Source organism: Phyllopteryx taeniolatus, chromosome 5, assembly GCF_024500385.1.
Source record: "Phyllopteryx taeniolatus isolate TA_2022b chromosome 5, UOR_Ptae_1.2, whole genome shotgun sequence".
In the NCBI taxonomy this organism is placed as follows: domain Eukaryota; kingdom Metazoa; phylum Chordata; class Actinopteri; order Syngnathiformes; family Syngnathidae; genus Phyllopteryx; species Phyllopteryx taeniolatus.
In genome coordinates this window covers 33410967-33438057 of record NC_084506.1, presented here as the reverse complement: position 1 = coordinate 33438057, position 27091 = coordinate 33410967, and the positions used below count along the sequence as shown (strand labels likewise).

Genomic DNA, 27091 nt, shown 5'->3' with positions numbered 1-27091 from the left:
GTAGATCTTCGGAACTGTGTGAAGTACCATCCTGTTTCAAAGGCTCCACCGTCATCCCGGTCCCCAAGAAACCTGCAATCTCGGTTCTGAAGGACTACAGTCGCCCTGACGTGTGGTCATGAAATCCTTTGAACACCTCGTGCTGGACCACCTCAAGAGCGTCACAGGACCCCTGCTGGACCCCCTGCAGTTTGCCTACCGAGCGATTGACTCAGTCAACATGGGACTGCACTTTATCCTCGAACACCTCGACGGTGCAGGGACTTATGTATCTCGCCTGCCCTCTGCCGGTGGATTTACGTCGTCTTGACAGGCAGGACACAGCAGGTGAGGCTGGGGGACACCACCTCATCCACACGTACCACCAGCACCAGGGTACCCCAAGGATGTGTCTTATCTCCGCTGCTCTTCTCTCTACACACGAACGACTGCACCTCAACACACCCGGCTGTCAAACTCCTGAAGTTTGCAGACGACACCACAGTCATCGGCCTCATCAAAGACAGTGACGAGGAGTCTGCGTATCGACAGAGACGCGCTCGAAATGGTAGAGATGATCGTGGACTTCAGGAAGCATCCTTCGCCACAGCTGCCCCTCACGCTGTCCAACTGCCCTGTGTCAACCGTCGAGACCTTCGAGTTCCTGGGAATTCCAGTCTCTCAGGGCCTGAAGTGGGAGACCAACATCCATTCCGTCCTCAAAAAGGCCCAGCAGAGGATGTACTTCCTGCGGCTTCTGAGGAAGCACGGCCTGCCGCCGGAGCTGCTGAGGCGGTTCTACGCAGGGGTCATCGAATCGGTCCTGTGTTCTTCCATCACAGTCTGGTTCGGTGCTGCTACAAAAAAGGACAAACTCCGACTGCGACGGACAATCGGACAAGTTTGAAGACACCTGTGATGCTAATTCGAGGACACACCTTGTTTGAACATGTCCCTATGGTCAAATTATTTTCAATCTTTTCTAGGGATGCCACCATCATGTTAATTAATGTTAAGTCATAATTTTGTTGAACCACAACTCAAAAGCAATGTATGATTTCATTGGTAAATTGTCATCCTTTTTTTTATTTATGACTACTTTTGGGACCACTGTGGCTTTTTCTTTCATGAACAGAGGGGTACCAACAATTTTGTCCACGTGTGTGAGCGTGCGCCATATTCGCTATCACGTTGGACAAAGGCTTCCTTCATTGCCAGCTGACGCAAAACGGGAAATTGGGTGGCACGGGTGTGTTTTCAATGGATTTTGTCACGTGGAGGTTTACGTTGTGCTGTCAGCTTCTGTTGCCAAGTCATGCAAATTGGACATAGCAGCTCGTTGGTGTTAGAGGGATGGCCGCGTTCATCAGGCTTGAATCCAAAATGTTCCCACATCACCGCGTTGGAAGTCAATCCATGTATGCTGCTCAAATTTCTATAATTGTACAGCAACAGTGCTAGCCATCGGAAAACTTAGCTTCGAGTAAGTACACGAGCGCCCGCATTTCAAACGTATGCACGCATACCCGCGCAGACACACGACCACGGCCAATGAGAGGAGGGTCCCGCCCTGCGCCATCTCTGACTGCTTTCGAGACCACGATGGGTTTCATGTGCGTCTTCTTTCAAAGTCACAGAGATTTCTTTTTTCTTCCTCAAACGGCTGGCCACATGGGTGCACCCACGCATTTTTTTTTTTCGGCGCACCATTCAGAAATGAGTGCTCGTGCGACCAAATGGTTCACATCCTGGACCCAGAGCTGCCAACCTGCAGAAATTCCATTCCAGAACAATTGCTCCAAATTTGTCTGAATTTCGATATTTTTAAACATTTTGTCAAGAACCTTCCGCAGGGCATTTCTTGCCGCAGATAATATTCATTGCCTTGAACCTTGTAATGATGGACGCAGTTGAAGCCTGAATCCAAGTCTTTGACATTTCAACGTGCCATCGTCAAAAATATCTGTTCATGGATTAATTAGTCTTTACCGATTCTGTTTTCAACCAATCCATCCATCCATCCATCCATCAATCCATTTTCTTCACCGCTTATGCTCACGCGGGTCTATCCTAGCTATCTCCGGCTGGGAGCCGGCGTACACCCGGAGCCGGTCACCAGCCAATCGCAGGGCACATAGAAACAAACAAGCTTTCACACCTACGGGCGATTTAGAGTCTTTTAATCAACCTAGCACGCATGTTTTTGGGATGTGGGAGGAAAGCCACGCAGGCACGGGAGAACATGCAAACTCCACACAGGCGGGGCCGGGATTTGAACCCCGGTCCCCAGAACTGTGAGGCAGATGTGCTGACCGGTCGCGCACCGTGCTGGCCCTGTTTTCAACCGTAGTTAAAAAAAGCAAGTCTATTAAATGCAATGAATCTGATCTCAAAAGTCCAAATTCAAACTCAGCACTCTATTTCACAAACAAATCACATTTCTGATCAACTGGATTGGATAGTTCATGCATTGACAAACGTAAGGATTCTATTTTACGCAAGGAACTTCTTGTACAGACAGATGTCTTCGCTTGCGTGCCATTTCTAGTTCCTGGAACCACGATTGCTGCTGAAATGAGGCCATTTTCCCATTGCGGTGGGACTAATAAAAGTCGATTACAGTGTTCCCTCGCACCTTTTGCGGCCTCGCTATATCGCATGCCGTTTTTTTTTTTTTTTTACAGCGTACGAACCCGTATTGTGTCCTCATTGACTTTGCGTATTTTTTACAGTGCAATTCTGCATGCTGTTTTTAACAGCGTACAAACCCGCGTTGTATTCTGCGTCCTGATTGGCTAAGGTACTGTAGACAAATTTGAATCCATCTCCTCCGTGCCGCGTCTCCTGTACAGCACAGAATGCGTTCGGCTCGCTAAATTGAAATTAGCGTTCGATGGCTGGCAATGTGACTTTATCGGGCCTCCTGTCCCCGACATAACCAACAACGTCGACGAAACGTGCTGCACCCAAAAGGCAAAGGAAGGTGCTAACTATTGCAGAAAAAGTGAGACTTCTGGACATGAAGGTGAAAACTGCAACTTTGAATGGCCAGAGGCAGCGCAAAATCCTTCCGGGTGAGCTCCATCACTCTGGCTAAACAGCTCGGAGGAGATGGCTTTGATATGACATGAGTCCTGATGACATCAACGCCCTGAATGATGCCAACTCACAACCGCTGACTGATGACAAAGCCACCCAGGGTTAGGGTTAGCTGCGCAAGAATGGGACCCTTTGATGTTCATGTGACTTTTACAGCCTTCAAATCTATATTCTAATAATTGTAAAAAAGAAAGTTTCCTACTTCGCGGGTTATTTTTGGAACGCAACCACCGTGATAAACGAGGGAACACTGTAATATCAGACATGACAAATATTGAATGATGATGATGATGATGATAATCCTGAAAATAATACACTTTTAACCTTGCTGCGACGTACTAATTCATTTCCGGTGCAGATGCCGTCCTGTGTGGCCGTGTATTCTTTGATATTAATATCTCCAGAATGAGAGGGGTGGAGGGAGAAGAGTGAGGCGACGGGTAGCAGAGAGATAGCGAGGGTGCAGGACTCGAAATACTCGGGGTCAACAGTCCAGAGCAACGGTGAGTGTGGTCAGGAAGTGAAGAAACGGGTCCAAGCAGGTTGGAACGGGAGGAGGAAGGTGACAGCAGGTGTGTTACGTGACACAAGAGTCTCTGCTAGGATGAAGGGCAAAGTTTCTAAAACAGGGGTGAGGTCGGGTTAGGGTTAATAACCCATATTGGAAATAAAGTGTACAGCTTTTTCATAACCTCTAGATGCCGACATACATTTATAAAATGTGAAAGTGTTTTTTCATTTCCCCCTATACCTATGTATAATGCGCACTATTGACAATTTTTTTTGGGGGGGGGGGGGGAAATACGCATTATACACGAGAAATTACGGCATATAAATTTCTTGGGTATCCCCTCACTTAGTCGTCCTCCTTTTTTATTTTCTTTAGTGACCTTTTCACGCGCTCTGCTTTGTTTGTTCCCTTTAAAAACTTTACTCTGTTCGAATGAACGACTGCAATTCTCAATAAATATCCATCAGAATACAAACAAACCACAGTAGCAGCTTGAAAGGCCCGCTGGGACCAGAGGTACCAAATATTGCACCCAAGTAAGGGTACTGTTACTTTCGAATAAAATGACTCAAGTCAAAGTAAAAAGTAGTCCTCCAAATATTTACTTGAGTAAGAGTAAGAAAGTACTCAATGAAAAAACTACTCAAGAGTAACCTGTGAGTAACTTCTGATTTTTTTTTTTTTTTCGGAACATGAACATCAAATAAAATAAAATAAAATAAAATAAAAATATATATATATATATATATGGGAGTCGACACACACCTGCCACCATTTCAATTTTTAACTGCCCAAAAACCAACACCACATACGTTGGGCCCTACAGAAACATTATTGGCTTTATTCACTTCAAGGACTTAATAAAGAAGCTGTTTGCTGATCAGACTTAGCGATTATGTGTGCGTGTGCGACACCATAAGGATAGCGCTAATTTGACCATATCCACTGCCAAAACAACAATAGAAACATCAGCAACTTACCGCAAGGTGTTTTCTCAAGTTTGAAGTGGGCTGAAATATGCAAGCTTGCGTCGTCACAATTTAAGAGCTGCATGATAAAGCTGTTGTTTTTTGGAGTCTGTAAAATAAAGTCGCACGGCTGTTTTTCCCCCCGAAATGAGTCATTTTGATCGGCTCGTGAAGGCTACGTGCGCGGTCATGTGACTGATTGGTGAATTGGAGTCAAATGACATTGGTGATCCCGTTTGATTGGCACAACAGGCACCCTCTATGCGGAAGTCGAACATGGACTCTAAAGAATAGACGCGCACACGCAATTATCAATAAATAAAAGTCGCGAACGGCATGTCGATCCTTGTAACGGAGTCAAAGTATCGCTCCTTCTTCACATAAATACTCAAGTCAAAGTAAAAAAAGTACGGTTCATTTAAAGTACTCTGACAAGTACAGTTTATGGAAAATGTTACTTGAGTAAATGTAGCGCGTTCCTACCCACCTCTGACTGTGACACAGTAGAACTGTTCCGGCATAAAAGGGATACAGATCGACCGAACAGCCGAACAGAACGAACAATAAACGGAGCCGGGGGGCTTAATAAAATGGCCTGCACCGAGCATTCACCAGTAGTTCAAGAACAGCGGAAAGGAGGGGGTTGGGTTTTTTGGTTTCTTCTTTTGACAATATAGTGTTTATTTCATTTAAGACATTTGTATTGACCAGCCAGCGTCTGACGCGTCACGGTGGCCCCACACACAGCAGTACTGGCCGGCCACGTCGGGCCGTAGGACGCTGGATTGTTTTCAATATTTGCTACGGCCGGAACGTGTCAGCGTTCAGTGATTTCCAGGACAAAATACGGACTTTCCGTAACATTCGCCAGCTTGGAAGAAAAGGTCACCTGTGAGTCAGGGGGCAGGGCTTCTCGGAAGGTGACCTTCTTGGCGACGAGCTCGTCTTTGCTCTGAAACCTTTTGGGTGCGGGCGCCGCCACCTGCGGAGAAAAAGATGCCGGCGTCAAAGATGCGCGCCACCCACGGCGGGCTTCGAGTGCTCGACACGGCCACGACGGGGGCACGGCTTTCCTGGCTTTCCAATGTGCGGCCTGGCCCCTCCTCTGCCGGCTCGTGCGCGGGCGGGAGGACGTCGGCGCTTTGGTGGACAGGCGACTTCCATTTGAGCGCGACGTCAATCTGGCCAACGTGGCAACCCGATGAGTCGTGGAGGTCAAAGGTGCCTTGGAGAGGTAACAGGTGTCAAAAGTACTCATACTTGCGACTTAAATGCACATAATACATACACTGTCAAAAAAAAAAAGACTGGTCAAAAAGGGGGGCGACTGCGGGTAAAACGTGGCCCAGGTACGCACTTGGCACTCATTCCAGCATGAGTCACGCTAGAACTCCATCACGGGCAATCTGTGGCATTTGCAGCTTACTTGCTAATACGGTAGAAGCTTGGCCCCGTTCTACTTGGGCATCAGGCTCGGCCTACAAAATGCATATTCCCTCAAGTGCTATTATTTGGGCTACAGCAGAGGGAAGCAATTAGCGGGCCGCAGGCCCTAATCGGCCCACCGCCAATTAGATCTGGCGACGTCTGCCAGCCGACGTTTGTCAAGGCACAATAATGAGCCGGGCTTCTACAGTGCAACAGCGGGAAGAAGAAAAAAAAAAAGGCTGCTACGGCGCTCACTTCGCCTCCTTGTTACAGTATTTAAGCACTCGATTGACCGCGTAACACACGTGACGACGTCACAAGAAACGCACCGATTGGCTGACTCGCCCACGTGACCGAAATGCGTCGCCGCCGTTCAATGTGGAACTCGTGTACAAAACGGCGGCTGCGCCGACTGTAACTCTTTACATAAGCGGTGTACGTTAATCGCTCAATCCAAAAAAACAAAGAAGATTATCGCTTGGAACACACTTTGTCTGTCTGAGCGTCGCCTTGCAATCGACTCCCCCCCGAGCACAACAAAGCCCGGCAGACCTCCGGCAGCTGCGGTGGACATCCGCTTTGCGCAGCTGCGCGTCCAGAGGATTCGGACACGATTCAGTTGCAGTCTATCGATGTTAGGAACTATTCTTCTTCTTCTTCTTCTTGTTTTCTGTGAAGTTTGATGTAAATCTGACGACGGGTTTGTTGTTGGTGCGGTCAGGAACGAGACGGCCCGAGCGGACCGCGCCGTTGAAAAATGGGAAAATGCCCTGTTTAAATATCACATTTTCGTTTCGACTCATAGGAAACATCTGAGCGTTTTGCTAACAAAGAGTCATCAATATATGAATTAGGCTCAGAGAAGTGTTGATTATTTCAAATGGCAATTATTTAACCGCCAAGTGTTAGTAAGCGATTAAAGACAACCGCCTCATTCTCTTTTTCCCAACACCGTGAGGAGCCGCAGAATGTCACACAGTAAGAACAGCCTGCAGCAAATTCCTTTTCAATGAGTAAGTTCATTCAATAACATTTTTTTGGACACAATAGAATGAGCAAAATATTGCTTTAGTAGGAAAAGCAGGGTTTGCCTGATGAAAATGTAATTTAAGTCTTTGCCCCGGGACCGAACTTAATTGCTGCCCCGTGAGCTCCAATGTCTCCGCCGTGTGCACGAACGCAAAGCAAAGCCCCGGAAAACCCCGCGGCTCCGCTGCCCAATGCCAGGCCCCCAGTTTTCAAGTTGAAAACTGCACAGTTTGATGGCTAACTATTGGAGTGGTAGGAATTCGGACAAATAGCCATTGCATAGAATAAGGACCCTTGGTACTTATATACCCCTCCTTGAGCCGTCACCAAATCGTGGCGGAGGGGTTTGTGTGTCCCAATGATCCGAGGATCTCAGTTGTCTGGGGCTCGGTAGGGTCGCCCATGACTAACAGGTCCTAGGTGAGGGACCGGACAAAGCACGGCTCCAAAGACCCCTATGATGAGAACAATTATTGTATCGCGTTTTCCCTAGCCCGGACGCAGGTCGCCAGGGGCCCCCTCTGGAGCCAGGCCTGGAGGCGGGGCTCGAAGGAGAGCGCCCGGTGACCGGGCCTGCACCCACGGGGACCGGCCGGGCGCAGCCCGAAAGGGTAACGTGGGCTCGCCATCTGTGGGAGGGGCCGTAGGGGTCGGGTGCATTGTGAGCTGGGCGGCGACTGAAGGGAGGGACCACGGATTGTCCAGAACGACTCGAAACTGCTGCACTTTTGCTTTGAGATGTACATCCATCTTGCATGCGTACAAGCATTGAAATGATTGACCGCGCTTGTGGCATTGTTTCAAGTGGAGAAATGCACCATTTTCCACTGCCTAACCCAGGGGTGGGCAAACCCTTTGGCTCAGGGGCCACATTGACTTTGAAAATTTGACAGGCGGGCGGGCCAATCCAGGATCAGAGGCTTGCATATCAAAAAGAAACACAAACAAAAAAGCATTGTAGTGTTAATACTTACTTTGGAATATTTACTTGGGACTATTTTGTTCACGCTGAGGCGTAGCCAGTGTGGGGAAATGAACAAATGACTTGTTTGACAGTTTTGAAGGCTCTGATGTTAGTTGACATTCCATGCACAAACTGGTCTTTGCCTTGTAGCTTCACGCTCAGCTCATTCATGTGTGTCAATGTCCACAGCACAAACCAATCCGTGTCATTGAGATCAGGAAAATCGCCAGTTTTCTCCAGTAACGCCAAAAGAGAGCTCCTGTTGGAGCTCCCACACTCGATGGCACTCTTTCCCTGAACTTAACCAGCGGACAGTTTGAGTGGTAAAGGAAGTCCTGGCGATCACCATCAGTTTCTTGGAGAAACTTAATAAAGTGACGATGCCGAAATGCCCTCGCACGAATAAAGTTAAGGACGTTCATAAGTGGCTTTACTACATGGTCAAGCTGCAGTACAAACGTACAAAGTGCTTCCTGGTGGATTACGCAGTGTAGCAAAATGACCTCCCGCTCAGGGTTGTCCTCTTTTTAGTTGCCGATCCATATGTCCATTCGTTCTCAACACCGCTTATCCAGTTCCAGGGTCGTGGGGCGCCGGAGCTTATCCGAAAGGCGGACTACACCCCGAACCGGTCGCCAGTCAGTCGCAGGGCACACGACAGACACGGACAACCATTCGCACTCACATTCAAACCGTCACTGAGTGGGCACTGAACCCACGCTGCCCGCACCAAAGTTAGGCGAGTGCACCGCACACCATCAGTGACGGATTGGGCGATCCATCTGTGCTAATGTTGGCAAGCGCGCTCCAAGGTCGCTTGTGCCTCTTGATGACACCTGACACGCTATCATACAAATCCTCTCCTCGCGTTTTACCCTTCAGGAATTCCATGGCCAAAAACTTGATTGGTTGTTAGCATAATCAGCACGCTTGGTAGAAAAGTGACGGCCGATGTTATATTCCTCTAAAACCGCAATGGTTGCTTAACAGAGTAGACATACAACCTTTGACTTTCACCTTCAGTGAAAAAGTATTCGGTAGTCCAGTCTATATTAAAGACTCGGCACTCACTGGTGACTTTTCTTTTCTTCGGCCCACTTGTGGTCGAAGAAGGAGCGGAGTAAAAACAGAACAGTCAAATGTCAATGTACCTACTGTGCTACTTGGTGGAACCACTGGGCATTACAGGACAACCTGGTGGACCCACTTGGCATTACAGGACAGGGTCCAATGAATCTCGTCATGATTTTGTACCAATCTTCGGCGGGCCGTAGTTCGCCCACCCCTGGCCTAACCGCTCGTCTCGCTGGAAGACGAGGCCGCGAAAAACAAACTATCGCCGTCTCGTCTTCGACACCGCTGTTTTCTTACGCACAAAGTAATTGTTTATATAATATATAATAATATAATAATAGTGATTTGTTCAAGACATTCCTTTTTCTGGAAATCAGTTTTCATTTATTTATTTGACATTCATTATTATTATTTATTTAGTTATTTTACATTAATGTCACAGCTTATGTAAAAAAAAAAAAGAAAGCAGTGTTAATTCGGATATTTGTTTTAGTTTGAAAATATCCATCTATCGAGAAGAATACCGTTAAAGTACCAGATCGATACGAGTAGGCGTATCGTTCAAATCTTAACCGCTCACTCCTACTTGGCAGCACTGCGAGACGGTCACGAGCGCGCTCACCTGCGACGTCGCGGTCCTGGAGCAGCGGCGCCAGAGGAACGGCGGCTTTGCCCAAATACGCATCCATCTGCGGCTCCTTGTAGTCGAACACGTACAAGCAGAGCGCTTCCGCCCGGAGGTAGCGCTCCAGTGCGCTATCCGCCGCCACGGAGAAGGACCGGACATCTCCGAAGCGGGGCTGGCAGCAATCGTGCACGGTGGAGGTGGGATGGTCCGGAAAGCGGAAGAACTTGTAGACCACGTATGAACTGGGTAGCGACGAGCATCTGGAGCGCAGGCCGCCGCAGCCGTGCACCTCCACCAGCAGCTCCTTCTCAAGCCGGGGCGCCGTCTTGTCATCGTCGTGCCGCTGCTACAGTGAAGCCAGGCCCGATAAGCAAATGTTTCATGGTTCATGGTCTGAATCTAGAGATGCAGTACCACACTTCGGTGTAGTACCACACTGTGCCAAAACACACCGGGTGGCAGCACCGAGCTGTACTTGAAGAGATGCAGCGGAATTGAGAAGACTGAGAGAAGGTCCCCGATCGAGCTCGTGTCATTTTCATTTTACTCCACGACGCAGAGAGAATATATGCCTGCGAGTATTGTTTGGATGTGTTGCTACTCCATGTGTGTTAAAGCAGCAGCTGTTTGAAGGTTTAGAATTACTGTCACCCTGTCACCCTGTGGCATTTTGGGCATTATACGTTGGTACGAAACTATCAGTTATGAAATCCTTTGCTGTTTCAATGTACAACAATGAATTCTGTTGTTGAATGTGTCAGTTTTACAGCAAACCTCAACTAGCAGTGACAAATGAAGAGCTCGAAGCAAACACGCCTGGTATCTACTTGGAGAAATGTCTTTTTGTCCTTTCCTCAAAGTAATTGTATACAAACCCCAATTCCAATGAAGTTGGGACATTGTGTAAAATGGAAATACAAACAGGATGCCATGATTTGAAAATACTTTTCAACCCATCTTCAATTGAATACACTACAAAGACAAGCTCTTTAATCTTCAAACAGTTTTGTTTCCAAATACTGCCTCACTTTGATGCTTTGTTGTTAAAGCTGCTCCGGGGTCATGTTTACCACCGTGTTACGCGACCTTTCCTTTGGACGACACTCGATAAGCGTTTTGGGAACTGAGGACACGAACTGTTCTTTCCCATTCTTGCTTGATGTACAACTCGAGTCGCTCAACAGTCCGGGCGGGGTCTCCGTTCTGGGATTTTACGCTCCATAATGCATTTTCAATGGGAGCCAAGTCTGGACTGCTGGCAAGCCAGTCTAGTAGTCACACTCTTTTACTACGAGTTAAGCTACGCTGTCACAACACGGGCGGCACGGTGGAAAACTGGTTCGCACATCTGCCTCACAGTTCTGAGGACCAGGGTTCAAATGTTCTCCCCGTGCCTGCGTGGGTTTTCTCCGGGTACTCCGGTTTCCTCCCACATCCCAAATGCGTTGTAGGTTGACTGAAGACTCCAAATTGCCTGTAGGTAGGAATGTGAGCGCAAGTGGTTGTTGGTTTTATATGTGCCCCGTGACTGGCCGGTGACCAGTTCAGGGTGCTCCCCACCTCCCACCCGAACATAGCTGGGATAAGCTCCAGCACACCCGCGACCCTTGTGAGGATAAGCGGTTAAGAAAATGGATGAAATGAATTTGCAAATCATCGTATTCTGTTTTGATTTACGTTTGACACAATATCGGAATTGGGGTTCGTACGAGTCTCCCATTTCGAGCGAGTGACAACAGGTTCAAAGGAAAACATTCAAAAGTGTCGTTGAATGAGTTTAAAGGGCCGATATGCAGTTCGGAAAAAAACAAAAAATGCTACCGGTGTCTGCATGACCTGACAATAGAATATTATCAAAATGATCTTTTGAAAATGAAAAATTCTGGCCCCATCTGATGCCATGCCTCTAATTTAATTGTAGTTATCATTTTACAACTGGGCACGGCGAGACAAGAATAGCCAATCAGAGGCTTTAGAGACAAGTGGCGTGACCGAGGAAATGTCAATCCATCAATTTGTGACACACTCAAGCTGTCGCACACAGAGTCTTGCGGTGAGACACTAGATGATTAGTTTCTTGGCCGGATTCGTTAACTCCGGTTTTCAACTATAGTTCAAAAGAAGGAATTGGACAGCTCTCTACTTCAAATCAAGGGTAAACATCTATAACGGTGGGCGGGGTCCTATATGTGGACAGCTTGGAAAACCGTACAATCGGACTGTGACGCTACCGTTCGCAGGTAAGTGGATCACCACTCTTCTATTTTTGATTGTACATTCCCAAAAATACAGTATCTAAGCGCTAACAGTTTTATGTTTGGGATAATCTACACACGATAATATTGTGGCGGCCAGGTGAACGAGACGAGTTGAGTAAGCCCCCACCCCCCCTCCCAAGTTTAGGGAGCTGGGGGCGTTTCTTTGGGTAGAGGCATGAGGGGCAGGAGGGAGAGATAGACGGGAGAGCTGCATTCAAATCTTGCCAGGAGTTTCAAAACTGCATAGAACACCTTTACATGGGTTTAAAGAATTCAGGAGTGGTAAAACCAAAAAGATCTGATTTTGTTGTTTTTCATATGGTCTCGCTATATGGCAGGTGGGTGTGGAATGTATCACGTGCAATAAACGGTGGTTCACCACGTTGGGAAATCACATTGGGTGGCGGGTACCTGTTCGTCGTGGCCGCCGGCCGCCGGCAGCCTCTCGGACTCGCCGATGGGATGCCGCAACTTGATCCAATAATCCACGGATCCGAAAGAGGAGTCTTCACCGGAACTTCCTGAAAGCGATGAAACAATACGACTTCCCGCCTTTTTCCTTGCAGGCGGTGACGCTGGCGCAGACAATATACTCACCAAACAGCGGGAGCGTCCCGGCCACCGCGCCATCCCGCAGGAGGCGGCGCAGGTCCAGTGCGGCGCTGGCCACCGTCTTCCACCGGAGTCCGAGCGCCTGATGCATCTCCACGCGAAGCTGCCGTTTCCCGACGTACTCCAGGAAGTCCTGGTCGACGCTCACCACGTACCGGGAAGTGAAGCCGTAGCGCGGCGCCGAGCCCGTCGCCACCGGGGTGGAGTGTAGCTCGAAGAGGTAGAAGGCGTAGGTGCAGAAGGTGGACGGCGCCGGGTCGCTCAGAGCCTCCAGGGCGGCTGCGGACAAGGTGGCGCCGACGATCTGAACTTCCACGAGGTTCTGTCCGCGTTCCAGCGGCGGACTTCGGTTCTCATCCGGAGCGTCGGCCGCGACGACGACGCTCCTGGTGCCGTAGGCCACGTCTTGCAGCTGAGCTGAAGAGCGGTGGCAGGAACTTGAGCCCCTCGGGTAAACACCGCGCGACATTTGGTGGCCGGCGCGAACTGGCGATGAAGATGAGTACCTTCCAGTTTGTGCATCTTTGCGTCCTTGGCGGCCAACATCTGCAGCTGATGTTCCAGCTGCTGCGCATGTGACCTTTTATCGCACTCCATCTTCTTCTGGACGCTGTCTAACTCTGCCTACAAACACGTCACGTGATTAGTATTAGCATGTCAGCTGTTGGCACGTTACCATGGTTTCCCCTCACAGGGCCCTTAGGACCATAAAAAAAACATTTACAGCCAAGCCTCCATTTGATATAACTGCGATGACATTTTTGGGGAAAATCTCTTCCCACCATGTAATGTATAATGCCGTTACCATATTATTATATACTGTTTGACCCCTTCCTAACTATTTTTTTTGTATGTTGGTCACACAAATGTTTTCCATCATCAACCAAATTTAAATATTAGTCAAAGACAAGCAAACACAAAATGCAGTTTATGAATGAAGATTTGTATTATTAAGGGAGAAGAAAACTCCGAAGGTACATGTGTGCCCTCTGTGAAAAAGTGATTGCCCCCTAACCCTGATAACTGGTTGGGCCAGCCTTCGCAGCAACAACAGCAATCAAGTGTTTGCAAGGATTTTTGAGCATGAAGCGCCTTTTTAAGTTTCTGCCACAGCATCTCAATAGAATTCAGGTCAGGAACCTGACTAGGCCACTCCAACGCCTTCAACCTTGTTTTTCTTCAGCCATTCAGAGGTGGACTTGCTGGTGTGTTTTGGATCATTGTCCTGCTGCAGAACCCAATTTCGTTTCAGCTTGAGGTCACGAACAGATGCCTAGACATTTTCCGTCAGACGTTTTGGTAGACAGCAGAATTCACGGTTCCATTTATCGCAGCGATTCTTCCAGGTCCTGCAGCAGCCAAACAGCCCCAGACCATCATACTACTACCACCACCACCATACAGCGACTGAAATAAGTATTTAACGTCACCGTTTTTTTTCATTAAATATACTTCCAAAGAGCGGCACGGTGAGAGACTGGTTAGAGCGTCAGCCTCACAGTTCTGAGGACCGGGGTTCAAATCCCGGTGGAGTTTGCATGTTCTCCCCGTGCCTGCGTGGGTTTTAGCCGGTCACTCCGGTTTCCTCCCACATCCCACATGCATTAATTGGAGACTCTAAATTGCCCGTAGGTGTGACTGTGAGTGCGACTGGTTGTTTGTTTGTATGTGCCCTGCGATTGGCTAGCAACCAGTTCAGGGTGTACCCCGCCTCCTGCCCGATCACCAGATGTTGGGAACAATCCAGGTAATCCATACATTCAAATACAGTGGAACAAATAAGATCAGAAATTAAGATGTGTCTACAAATGTGAAATGACACAGGGAAAAAGTCTTGAACACATGAAGAAAAGGAGGTGCAAAAAGCCATGGAAAACCAAGACAATACCTAAAATCTATCAATATTCAAACAGCAATCCAGCCCCTTGTCCGTGCAAATGAATATCAGGTGGTTCAGTCCTAATTGATGGCCTACAAAAAGGTCTCATTGTCAAGGTGTCAGTCAAGACACATCTCATGATAGGTAAGAGCACAGTGGTGTTCAAAACCATCGCAAACTAATTGTTGCAAAATATAACGATGGCATTGGTTACAGGCGCATATCTAAGCTTCTGAACGTTCCAGTGAGCACGGTCGGAGCCATTATACTTCAGTGGAAAGCCAATCATACCACCATAAATTGGCCTCGATCAGGTGATCCTCGAACTGTGGATCGAAGACGAAGGAGAGGTGCAAAGCGGGTTCTCCGGCAGAAAGAGAAGAGGGAACCACAGAGCCGAGAACTGAATGTTGGGACTATGACAGGAAAAGGTGGTCGGGGAGCGTGTGGCTAGACAGCATAGGATGGCGGTGTGTAAGATGACTCTGGTGGTGGGGAGGAAGACAAAGGCAGAGCCATGTGGTGGTAGCTGAGACAGGAAGAGTGTTGTGCGGCTTTTCGGGAAGAGGTGAGACAGGCTCTCGGTGGACAGGAGGAGCTTCCAGAAGACTGGACCACTGCAGCCAAGGTGATCAGAGAGACAGGCAGGAGAGTATTTGGTGCATCTTCTGGCAGAAAAGGAGAGAAGGAGACTTGGTGGTGGAACCTCACCGGACAGAAAATCATACAAGGAAAAAGGTTAGCTAAGAAAAAGTGGGACACTGAGAGGACCGAGGAGAGGCGAAAGGAAAACATTGAGATGCGACACAGGGCAAAGGGAGAGGTGGCAAAGGCCAAACAAGAGGCATATGATGACATGTATGCCAGGTTGGACACTAAAGAAGGAGAAAAGGATCTATATAGGTGGGCCAGACAGAGGGATAGAGATGGGAAGGATGTGCAGCAGGTTAGGGTGATTAAGGATAGAGATGGGAATGTGTTGACTGGTTCCAGTAGTGTGCTGGGCAGATGGAAAGAATACTTTGAGGAGTTGATGAATGGCGAAAATTAGAGAGAAAGAGTTGAAGTGTGGTGAAACCAGGAACTAGCAATGATTAGTAAGGGGGGAGTTAGAAAGCCATTCAAGAGAATGACAAATGGGAAGGCATTCCTGTGGAGGTATGGAAGCATCTAAGAGAGGTGGCTGGGGAGTTTTTGACCAGCTTGTTCAACAGAATTCTCGCAGGTGAGGAGATGCCTGAGGAATGGTGTACTGGTGCCCATTTTGAAGAACAAGGGTGATGTGGAGAGCTGTGGGAACTCGAGAGGAATAAAGTTGATGAGCCACACAATGAAGTTATGGGAAAGAGTCGTGGAGGCTGGACTGAGGACAAAGTGAGTATTTGCGACTCACAGTATGGTTTCATGCCTAGAAAGAGTACCACAGATGCATTATTTGCCTTGAGGATGTTGATGGAAAAGTACAGAGAAGGTCAGAAGGAGCTACACATGGTGTCTTTGTGGATCGAGAGAAAGCCAATGACAGAGTACCCAGAGAGGAACTGTGGTACTGCATGCGGACGTCTGGAGTGGCAGAGAAGTATGTTAGAATAATACAGGACATGTACGAGGGCAGCAGAACAGCGGTGAGGTGTGCTGTAGGTGGGACAGACGAATTGAAGGTGGCGGTGCGACTGCATCAGAGATCAGCTCTGAGCCCCGTCCTGTTTGCAGTGGTGATGGATAGGCTGACAGATGAGGTTAGACTGGAATCCCTGTGGACCATGATGTTTGCATGTATGAATTACATCTGGTGAAATTTTCAGGTCAATAGCACCTTTGGAAGTAGTCGTAGTGTTTATTGAGAAAAATGGTGACGTGTTGAATACTTATTTCAGCCGCTGTATATTACTGTTGGAATGATGTTCTTTTTCGGAAATTCGGTGTTACTTTTATGACAGATGTAATGTGACACAGACCTTCCAAAACGTTCAACTTTTGTCTCGTCAGACCACAGAGCATTTTCCCACAAGTCTCGGGGCTCATCAAGATGTCTTCTGGCAAAATTGAGACGATTGATTGTTCTTTTTACTCAGCAGTGGTTTTTGTCTTGGAACTCTGCAATGCAGTCATGAACACTGACCTTAACTGAGGCTTGCAGTTCTTTGGATGTTGTTGCAGGGTCTTTGCTGAACTCTTGGATGAGTTGTCCCTGTGCTCTTGGGGTAATATTGGTCGGCCCGCCACTCCTTGAAAGGTTAACCGCTGTTCTATGTTTTCGCCATTTGTGGATAATGGCTCTCACTGTGGTTCGGTGGAGTCCCAAACCGTTTGAAATGGCATTCTAACCTTTTCTACACTGAGAGAGTTCAATTACTTTCTCAAATTACTTTTCCTGAATTTCTTTAGATCTCGGCATGATGTCTCGCTTTTGTGGATCTTTTGGTCAATGTCACTTTATCAGGCAGGTCCTATTTAAGTGATTTCTTGATTGAGAACAGGTGTGGCAGTACCAGGCCATCAAGCTAGGGTGTAGGTTCGGATTTTTTTCCCTCCCTGAATAATAAACACCATTTAAAAAGTGCATTGTTTGTTTGCGGGCTTTGTCATTGATTCATATTTAAATTTGTGATGATGGGTAACATTGAAGTGTGACAAACATGCAAAAAAAAATATACATCGGGAAGGGGCAAAGACGTTTTCACACCAGTGTATAAGCATTTAATTGCTATTATATTTTTTTAACTACACATGAAATCAGAAGTTATTAAAAACAATAAGGGAAGCAAATTCTGTCCAATTTGAGATTTGGTGTAAATAAGTACTTGTGAAGAAGCTGGTTAAAGTGAAGGAAAATAGCAATTTTGGTACAGCTTCTTTTCCAAAATGAATAGAACAAATCCATTTCGTAAAAAAGATGAAGTCAACCCTTCATTTACGTTCGTGGGCCAAATCAAGTCAAGTGATGCGGCCCAGGCTGGGCCGTGTTGTCGAAGGAGCCACTGGTACCTTCAGGTCACCGCTGATGCGGCTCTCCAAGGCCAGCAGCTGCCTGACCTTCTCCAGCTCCTCGATGGTTTCAACGTGAGTGTCTTGACGTTCGTCTTGGACCTCCTGCAGGAAGCTCAACTCTCCGTCCAGCTGAGAATTACGCGCCTGCAGGGAGAGCGACTGAGAAGAGGGCCCAACCAAGGAGGTGTGTGTGGGTGTGTGTGTGTGTGTGTCTCTCTCTCTCTCTCTCTCTTTGGAAAACACACACGGCACAAGATCACAATGTCCCATTGCAAGAGTGGCGAGTGGTGCACTTGCCAGGTGGGCCTTAGCGGGGACTTCCCCGACTCAATCCACCTCTATGGAGCACCACTGGCACCACGATTATGCACGACAGCAGTACGGGAAATAAGTCAGCACGCAACTGATTGTGTCCCGCGGGGGCAGATTATACTGACATGGCAACATCCACATACGTGTAGCGGATGCGGTGCAAGGAAGTGAAACACTACCAAACGAACAGAATACCGTGTTGACAATTTCACGTAAAAAAATATTAGAACTGATGTTTTAAATGTACGCCAGTGTTTCTGAGAGTGGAGAAGGCCTTGCTGGCCCTGAATCCTCATCGTTGCACTGCCATGATGTCACACGGCAATCACGTCGCTTGGCTATGACGTCGTCTGAGCTTGACAAGCAGCAGCGCCTCGGTAAGTTTCAGCGGGCGTATGCATGCGTGGTGGCTCACCCCGCGGTAGACGTCCACGCGGAGTCGTAACTCGTCTGTCTCGTGCTTCTGCTGGGCCACCTGGTCTTCGAGTTTCCGCTTTTCTTCCGTCAGCTTATCCTTGGCGTCTGGACAAAAGTGGCACATTGTCGAGTAAGGCGGATGTGGCGCACGGTGATGTGTACCGGAACATTCGTGCAAGGTGGTACACCTGATCTCATGGCGGTTGCCCTCAAGGGACGCTATAATAACGAGGGGCGTAACACTACGCCAACAATCACGGGTTGGCATGTACGTTGGGTTTAGGGTCACAGTCGGTCGGGTTCATATTGGCTACAGTGAGGGAACGACTGACTGCTTGTCTTTTGTGTCAACAAGGGCAGATTAACATTGGCATTTCAACAGCGCCAATCTTTTTTTTGGTGTCTTTTTAAGGAAAGTGTCGCATGAATAGTTTGCTAAACAGTAAATCCCCCTCCATCAGGGGCATTCTGTTCCAGACCCCCTCACTGGAAGTGAAAATCCGCAAAATAGAAATGCCACATTGAGTCCCTTTTATGTTCATCGGTGGCCGCCAGAATATGTTATTTCATTATTGGGCGGTGAATACAAGACATTTTTTATTTTGGGATTCAGTAATGGACACCTTGAGGCTCCACCTATGTGGTTAACAATAGAGGCTAAATCTACACACCCCATGATATTGCTGTCTTTACTTCACTCGCAGCTCTCCACTTCTTTTTCCAAGTATGTAAGAAATACCATCATTGAGAATACGGGTCCAGTTCCGTCGTTATTTTGGTTTTCAATCTCTTTTTACTAAATCCCCCTTAGCTAGCAATCACCAATGTCCCCCATCCTTGATTGCTAATACTTTCTCAATGTGGGCTCAATTGGGTGTGAGGCACGCTAGGGATTTCTCCAGCCACAGGGCTATGCCTCTTTCCAACAATTAGTCAGCAAATTCCCCTTGCGGAAGGGCCATTTCTTGAGATATCGACAAATGAGAAGCTTTGTTTCAAAAACATACTGTATACATGTTTCGCTGTTTGACCTCCTGAGGCCGATATTAACAGCTTCATGAAGGTTCTGCAATGTTTTAAAGGTGTTGTGTCATCTACATAGTCAAACATTCCTCAACTAAAATCAGACTTTGGAAGCTTATAGATCAGGGGTGTCCAAACTTTTTGCAAAGAGGGCCAGATTTGGTCAGATGAAAATGTATGGGGGCCCACCATTCGGCCTGACATTCCTCGAACCATTACCATTGTAAATGAACATGTAAATATGTAACTATCATTTTGCTGTCTGCAGCTAGGTCGATATTGCAAATGAGAATCTGTTTTCAATTGCATTACAAGGATAGTTAAAGGTTAAAATAATAAAAATAAAAGTTTTCGAAGGGTGCATAAATGCTCGATTTGTTCCAAACTGTTTTATTCAATGGAAAATAATTCACCGTGCTCACGACACTAAAGAACATTTGCCCAGAATGTTCGGGAATGTTTCACCAACTTGCAATCGCTGTCATTCAATCCATATGATTTGGCAGTGCCCGCGGCTGTCTGAATATTAGCAAGAAGTCTTTGCGACCTTGTCTACAATCCTAGGTGTGCTGGTTCCACCGAACCCGTTAACAGCTATCTTTGGTGTTCCATTGCCCCCAAGCAGCCTCTCCTCCTCCCAAAAAGATGTCATGGCCATGGTCATTTTGTTGAGGCGGAAATCCATCCCACCTCCTACAGACACACAAAGGCGAAAGGATATCATTTTTGGTTTTTGAGATTGTTGTCTCTGGATAATCAGGAAAATTCTATAGGATTCGGAGCCCGTTTTTTATCCTAATCAATGTCACGCAACTTATTTTAGCACCAGACTAAGCTGCTGATTGGGTAATTTTACGTGATATTATACAATGAGGTCACATCTGAGGGTATTTTGTCTATTGCCTTTTTCTTTTCTATATTCGATGTATGCCTTGTCTGTCATTATCTTTCTTCATTTGCCGGGGAAGTGTTATTTGTTCACCTGTTGCATTGTATGACATTTTGAATGCTGCATAAAACAAATAAAAAATGCTTTAAAAAAAAAAAAAAACGAAAATCGCAGTGCAAATTCAAATTCACTAAACTGTATGATCTTGTTCCTGCCTTTTCTGGAAAAAAGTGTTCACTCCAGCCATTTGCATCCTTGTTGCAAAGTCTGCCACCATCTGTCCCTCCAAGTTCCTTTCCTGGATGCCGTACTTACCCATCACCCCTATTACCTTCACCAACATGTCCATTACAATCTGCACCAATCACGACTCTCTCTCTGTCTGGGACGCTCAAAACTACTTGGTCTAGCTCCTTCCAGAATTTCTCTTCCACCTCCTAGGTCACATCCTACCTGTAGGCCACAGCCACTAATCACATTATACATAACACCCTCAAGTTCAAGTTTCAGCCTCATCACTCGATCGGATACTCTTTTCACCTCCGAGACATTCTTAGCCAACTCTTCTTTTAAAATAACCCCGACTCCATTTCTCTTCCCATCTACACCATGGGAAAATAATTGAAACCCTGCCCCTAAACGTCGAGCCTTGCTGCCTTTCCACCTGCTCTCCTGGACACCCAACATATCAACCTTTCTCCTAATCATCGTGTCAACCAACTCCCGAGATTTTCCTGTCATAGTCCCAACATTCCAAATCCCCACATTAAATTCTCGGCTCTGTGGTTTCCTCTTCTCTTTCTGCCGAAAAACCCGCTTTCCACCTCTCTTTCGTCTTCGTCATCATATGCCTCTTGTTTGGCCTTTGCCACCTCTACCTTTGCCCTGTGTCGCATCTCAATGTATTCCTTTCGCCTCTCCTCGGTCCTCTCAGTGTCCCACTTCTTCTTAGCTAACCTTTTTCCTTGTACGATTTCCTGTACTGTGAGGTTCCACCACCAAGTCTCCTTCTCTCCTTTCCTGCCAGAAGATACACCAAGTACTCTCCTGCCACCTTGATCTGATCACCTTGGCTGCAGTGGTCCAGTCTTCTGGAAGCTCCTCCTGTCCACAGAGAGCCTGTCTCACCTCTTCACGAAAAGCTGCACTACAGTCGTCCTGTCTCAGCTTCCACCACATGGTTCTCTGCTCTGCCTTTGTCTTCTTAATCTTCCTCCCCACCACCAGAGTCATCTTACACACCGCCATCCTATGCTGTCTAGCCACACTCTCCCCTACCACTACCTTACAGTCGGTAACCTCCTTCAGATTACATCGTCTGCACTAGATGTAATCCACCTGCGTGCTTCTACCTCCGCTCTTGTAGGCCATCCAATGTTCCTGCCTCTTCTGGAAAAAAGTGTTCACTCCAGCCATTTCCATCCTTGTTGCAAAGTCTACCACCATCTGTCCCTCCAAGTTCCTTTCCTGGATGCCGTACTTACCCATCACTTCTTCATCACCCCTATTACCTTCACCAACATGTCCATTACAATCTGCACCAATCACGACTCTCTCTCTGTCTGGGATGCTCAGAACTACTTCGTCTAGCTCCTTCCAGAATTTCTCTTTCACCTCTAGGTCACATCCTCCCTGTGGGGCACAGCCGCTAATCACATTATACATAACACCCTCAAGTTACTCTGATACTCTTTTCACCTAATTTAAACCTTTTGCGGGCCCCATAAAAGGACATGGAAGGCCGCATGTTGCGTTTGATACGTGCGCTGATGAAATTATTTGGGGCGCACCTTTTTCAACTTCGACCTGCTCCAGGATCTTCTTCTTGTCCTCCAGGTCAGCCTGCAGCGCCTCCTCCAGGTGGGCAATGTGCTGCTGAAGCTGCTGCTCCTGAACGCTCCACCGCTGCGACTGAGGCCCGTCAAACATGCTGCGCACACGTGAATGCACGCACACACACACGCATGCACACACGCACAAACAAACACACAACAGGTTGAAGGTTTCTCGTCGTTTTGCAGGAAGGGTTAGCTACACATCCGAATCAGTCACGTGTTGAGCACCGCCGACACGACCTCGCCATCCACCCATGCCTCATCCTATTGGCTGCTCGTGCGGATTAGCGTCACCGACAGCGGAAAGAATTAGTTGATGGAACAGTGGAAAAGTGGTTCACACATCCGTCTCACCGTTCTGAGATCAGGAGATCGAATCTGGGCTTCGGCCTTCCTGTGTGGAGTTTCCATGTTTGCCTGAGTACCCGGAGAAAAGCCACGCAAGCCACCACAGGCTTTTCAACGGGTACTCCGGCTTCTCCCACGTTCCAAAAACAGGTTAGCATGCTAACTTTCTTGAAACTGAAAATTGCCCACAGGTGTGAACGCTTGTTTGTTTATGTGCCCTGCAATCGGCTGGCGACCATTCCATGGCGTCAGCCAGGATTGGTCACTCCAGCTCACCCGCGGCCCAACATGAAGACAATTATGAAAATGGACGGTTCCCACAGTTCCTCCACGCTGCCCTGCTGTGAGACGGCCATTAGGAGAATGCCTGGTGTACGTCAAGTGGACCTTAACCTAATTAGCAGCTTCCCGTCAAATCTTGAGTCCTGTCTTCAAAAGACTCCTTCCCCGACCAAAAGGTTGAGGGACCCTCCCTCCAATAAGAATATTTGGTTAATATTCAAACATGCACGTAAGGTGCCATCCACTGGCGTTGAGAGGAACCGCAAGCTCGAACCCGTGCACTCGTATTTGATGTTTGTTAACTGAAGGTAAAATGTCCGTTTTGATATCTTACGAACTCTGTGGAAATATTCCAAATGTATGCCTTGGTGTCTGTGTCACTATTGTCAGTTTTACAGGTCTTTTGCAAGATTTGGAGAACTGTTCCTCAAACAGTACGAAACGTTGTATTGAGCAATAAGCAACTGATCTGCCACGACCAAAGTTAAACAATGATTCTATGCGTGAAAGTACAAAGTTGGGAGTGTTTTAGATTAATATGATTTCTAAACCCATTGTATGATTCAAAAGTCTAGATTAGATTCAAGATGATGGGTGTGGTCTCCCTCCAGTTTCTCCGTCCCCCTTTGGACACGCCGTCTGGGTATTTAAACTCTGGCCCTCTTTTCTTGTGCTCTTGTCTCTCTCTCTTCTTGGTCTTCAGCTTTTTGGTTCCTTCTTTCTTTTGTATGGGATATGGTTTTGCCGTTTAATTTTAAATAGCTAAAAAAATGATATAATCACGCTAGTGGCTTGGTTTGTGCTTGAACAGTGGTGCTTTGTTGCAGTGAAGATGAAGTGAAGTGAAGTGAAGTGAAGGGTGTGCTGCTTGAAAGTTCCCAGTAGGGTGCATGTGGAGGTCACAGGAAACATCTGTCGGCGATAACCATTGCTACAAAGCGTTGCTGCAAACCAAATGAGGAAGTGAGAAGTGTTGAGACAGCGTCTGGCACGAACGGCTGATGTCGCGGCAAACGGCCATCATTCTGCATAGCAACGATGACGTCAATGGACCCTGGACCAACCGGACGAAGACAACTCTATACTTCCTCTTTGAAAAATTGTATAAGACTGGATCTGACCCAGTGTAGACCGAACAAAACTATCTCTGCTAAGGCTAAGACAGGCATACCTGCTGACCAGAGCTCTGAAGTATGTACAGACTCCTCTGTCAGGAATAAATTGGTTGGCTTTTAACACGTTGTTATAATCGCAGTTCTTTCACTTAAAGAACATGCTCGGAACCTCGAGAGTTAATAGGTGATTTTAAAAACACAGGTTCCTTTAGTTTCCATTGTCCTCGGGCGCCTCCGGTGTCACCACACGCGCGAACGCCCGTCGCAACCAAGCCGGCGGGGTTCTCGATCAAAGAAGGCTTTGATGCGGCTTTGATCGTTTTTCCTAGCCACGATCGGTCGGCGGCACCTCAGCGAGCGACTACCGGCATCCCGTACCAGTCCTGCACGCATCTGAGGGCCAGAGCTCAGCCCGCCACCAGTTCAACCTGCAGGAAAGTTACAAGCACATCCAAACGGGACCACAACTTTCCTTTTCTTGTTGTTTTTACTTTTGTGCATCTTTTTCCTTCAACCAAACCTGCTTTGTTTCCGCCTGAGGTGCGGAGGAAGACCACTCCCCAAAGACCAGCTGATCAGCGATCGTGAGTCGACACTGCAATCCTTACTATGATGTACAACATCAGTGCCTAATAATTTGGGGGAAATTACTAGCTTCCCACGAAATCCCAACTTTGCTTTCTCTTGCTCTGACTCACGTTTCCAACTTTAGTCCAACACATGATGTTCTATTCCCGTTTTCCTTCTTTTTGCCATTATTAGTGTTATTTTCTCTCTTTAGTTAGAGTCATTTTTTGTGTTTCCCTCTAGATCCCTTGTAGATGTCATTAAATATACTATAAAATTCCACTCTTGGTTGTGTGTGTGTTCTGAGTTGAAGTAACCCTCTGTCATCTTGAACTCAGAATTCCATAAAGTGTAGCAACCGACTGCACCTCAGCGAACCCGACTGTCAAACTCCTGAAGTTTGCAGATGACCACTGTCATCGGCCTCATCAAGGACGGTGACGAGTCTGCATATTGACAGGAAGCGGAGCGGCCGGAGCTGCGGTGCGGCCGACACAACCTGGAGCTGAACACGCTCAAGACTGTAGAGATGATCGTGGACTTCAGGAGGCATCCTTCGCCACAGCTGCCCCTCACGTTGTCCAGCTGCCTTGTGTCAACCGTCGAGACCTTCAAGTTCCTGGGAATTACAATCTCCCAGGACCTGAAGTGGGCGACCAACATCAACTCCGTCCTCAAAAAGGCCCAGCAGAGGATGTACTTCCTGCGGCTTCTGAGAAAGCACGGCCTGCCACCGGAGCTGCTGAGACAGTTCTACACAGCGGTCATCGAATCGGTCCTGTGTTCTTCCATCACAGTCTGGTTTGGTGCTGCTACAAAAAAGGACAAACTCCGACTGCAACGGACAATCAAAACTGCTGAAAGGATTGTCGGTACCCCCCTACCCACCCTTGAGGACTTGCACGCTGCCAGAACTAAGACAAGGGCGTGCAAAATCCTCTCGGACCCTCCCCACCCTGGTCACCAGCTCTTCCAGCTCCTTCCCTCAGGTAGGCGCTTCCGATCAATGCAAACTAGAACTAGTAGACATTCCAACAGCTTTTTCCCTCTTGCAATCAACTTCTTAAACAGCTAACTTATAATTCTATTACAACAAGCTGGCAATTTTTTGACTTGAGTTCGTTGTCACATTTCTGTGGGGCCAATTATGTATTATGTATTACTCCTGCACTCACTGTAGTTGTCTCGCCGTGCTGCACTATTTGCATATAGTGGCCACTCATGCCAGAGTAGCATCTGCTCCATTTGCACGCTGATTGAGGAGTATCTGTAACATTTGCACAACCATTGTCCCAGATTATCGCACTACTCGTCACTTTAAACCGCATCCACTCCTTGAAGTCTCAGTGCCCTTTGCACAATGGTCATTGCACCGGACTATTGCGATATTAGCCATTCGAACTGAGGACTCTGCATCTTTTTGCACAATTGTTGTTTGTTGTTGTTTTCTGTTAATGTCTTTATGTCTCCAAAGTGTTCTGTAAATTGACTGTCTGTTGTACTAGAGCGGCTCCAACTACCGGAGACAAATTCCTTGTGTGTTTTGGACATACTTGGCAAATAAAGATGATTCTGATTCTGATTCTGATTACGAGACTGATAAAAAGGTTTCTCGGCATTTTCCCGAAATTTTATACGTAAAAAGTGACGTGGTTTCCCTTTAATAGGTAACATTATTTGGATTTTAACAATTGAACTTAAAATTACGGAAACCAGAAGTAACGCAAGCGTCGCTTCCGGCTTATTCTTTTCTCCTAAATTAAGTTCATTTTTATTTGATGAATATACGCTACACTCGTATGGATACAATCGATTGATTACCCTTTAAAACAATTTAAATCTGGATATTTTTGTCCGGAAGTCTACAGTGGGGCAAAAAAGTATTTAGTCACCAATTGTGCAAGTTCTCCCAGTTAAAAAGATGAGAGAGGCCTGTAACGCAACTTGTTGTGTTTGGAGGAGAAAGAACGCTGAGTTGCATCCAAACATACGGTAGCATGCATGCACGCTAAAACAATGTTTATAAAAAGGCAGCGGGAGCAAAACTGAGTTCGGTTGTACGTTACTTATTATTTAATAACGTACTCACGTTATTTTTGGATCAATCCTCATCCACGAATGCATCAAAGTCCTCATCTTCTCTATCCGAAATGAACAGCTGGGCAAGATCTCCATCAAACATGCCGGGTTCCCTCTCGTCATTGTCGCAGTCAGTCTCGTTGTTCAGCAATGATCCCGGCGTTTTCCTGCTTCCTCCACTTGCGAACCGTGGATTCGTTGCTCTTGAATTCTCTCGCGGCTGCTCGATTCCCATGTTCCTCCGCGTAACAGATAGCTTGCAGTTTAAACTGTGCTTCGTAAGCATGTCTCATCGTAGGTGCTTAGCCAAACCGATATCGTTTTGCACAATGCACACCCCGGCACTATATACCTACTGGGGGCGCGCCTTTAGCGTCCTCTTTCACGCGCACCCTTCCCCCTTTAACGTCCGCATGCTGTCCTCAGTCACGTCCGCCTTTCCTCTATATAAGCAACGTGTCGGCAGGAAATGCTCCCAGTCACTCAAGCGGAGCACTCATCAAAGTCACACAACAACATTTACAGATTTTGGAACTCTGTGCACACATTAGGCGCGCCGCGTAATAAGGCGACCCGTCCATTTTGGAGAAAATTAAAGACTTGTACGTGTGCCTTATGGTCGTGAAAATACGTGGCATAATATATTTATTCTTCTATTTATGCCAGTGAGGCATAGTGACAGACAGAACAAATGAATGGTCTTCTATTAGATGGCAGGAAGTAAATACATTAATTAATGTATCCACTTTTTGTGAGATTTTTGTTTGTTGGTGTGCCATGAGATTTTTTTCAAATGTAAAATAT

At 47.2% G+C, this 27091-nt stretch overlaps 1 protein-coding gene across 15 annotated transcripts in view; it reads right to left on the bottom strand.

Annotated features, from left to right (window-relative positions):
* Positions 1–27091, bottom strand: part of rpgrip1l (RPGRIP1 like) — a 44545-nt gene that overhangs the window by 8471 nt on the left and 8983 nt on the right. For 14 of the 15 annotated variants that reach the window (XR_009788749.1, XR_009788748.1, XM_061775177.1 and 11 more), the window contains 9 exons: positions 21852–21991; positions 18148–18254; positions 17418–17564; positions 13057–13174; positions 12536–12967; positions 12350–12459; positions 9675–10026; positions 5634–5782; positions 5447–5542 (listed from right to left, as the gene is read on the bottom strand). Coding sequence is in view for 13 of the 15 variants with exons in the window: in XM_061775177.1 (XP_061631161.1) it covers positions 5447–5542; positions 5634–5782; positions 9675–10026; positions 12350–12459; positions 12536–12967; positions 13057–13174; positions 17418–17564; positions 18148–18254; positions 21852–21991 (1651 nt within the window). In the remaining 2 variants the exon portion in view is untranslated. The remainder of the gene's footprint in view (positions 1–5446; positions 5543–5633; positions 5783–9674; positions 10027–12349; positions 12460–12535; positions 12968–13056; positions 13175–17417; positions 17565–18147; positions 18255–21851; positions 21992–27091) is intronic. The other variant, XM_061775171.1, reaches the window with a different exon arrangement.